The sequence below is a fragment of the Lepidothrix coronata genome, unplaced genomic scaffold (assembly GCF_001604755.1).
Source record: "Lepidothrix coronata isolate B3197 unplaced genomic scaffold, Lepidothrix_coronata-1.0 Scaffold190, whole genome shotgun sequence".
In the NCBI taxonomy this organism is placed as follows: Eukaryota; Metazoa; Chordata; class Aves; order Passeriformes; family Pipridae; genus Lepidothrix; species Lepidothrix coronata.
The window spans coordinates 660,375-660,924 of NW_016690370.1; the positions used below are offsets into that span (position 1 = coordinate 660,375).

General features: G+C 73.1%; 1 protein-coding gene across 1 annotated transcript in view; it reads left to right on the forward strand.

The window, feature by feature from the left end:
• The window catches only part of MLF1 (myeloid leukemia factor 1), an 8,560-nt gene continuing 8,010 nt past the window's right edge, over positions 1–550 (forward strand). The window contains exon 1 of the mRNA XM_017831421.1: positions 1–132. Within this exon, the coding sequence (XP_017686910.1) occupies positions 86–132 (47 nt within the window). The 5' untranslated portion in view covers positions 1–85. The remainder of the gene's footprint in view (positions 133–550) is intronic.

Below are 550 nucleotides of genomic sequence, written 5' to 3' on the forward strand. Positions count from 1 at the left end.
GTCACGTGGTGGGCGGGGCGGTGCGCGGCGCGGTGAGGAGGGGCCGTGCGGGGCCGGGGGCGCGCAGAGCGCACAGACCGCCGCCATGTTCGGGGGGCTCGGCAGGTGCTTCGAGGAGGATCCTTTCTTCAGGTGAGGGGCGTGCGGGGACCGGCGCTCCGGGGGAGCCAGTTTGGGGCTGTAAGGGGGCGGTTGGGGTGCGTGTGAGGTGACAAGGAGCTCCGGGGACCGTCAGGGGTGGTGGGTCGGAGGCAGTCGTGGGGCTGCGAAGGGCCGGTTCGGGGCTGTAAGGAGGCGGCTGGGATGGGTTTAAGGTGGTGGGGGACTAAGGGACCGCTTGTGTTACGAGGCGCCAGCCGGGGGATGTAAAGGGGCGGCCGGGGCGGGTGTGAGGGACCGGCCGGCGGTGAAGCGGCTCCGGGCGCCGCGGGAGCGGGGTCGGTGCGGGTCGGAGGGGTCGGTGCGGGTCAGAGGGGTCGGTGCGGGTCAGAGGGGTCGGTGCGGGTCAGAGGGGTCGGTGCGGGTCAGAGGGGTCGGTGGTTGAAGGAGG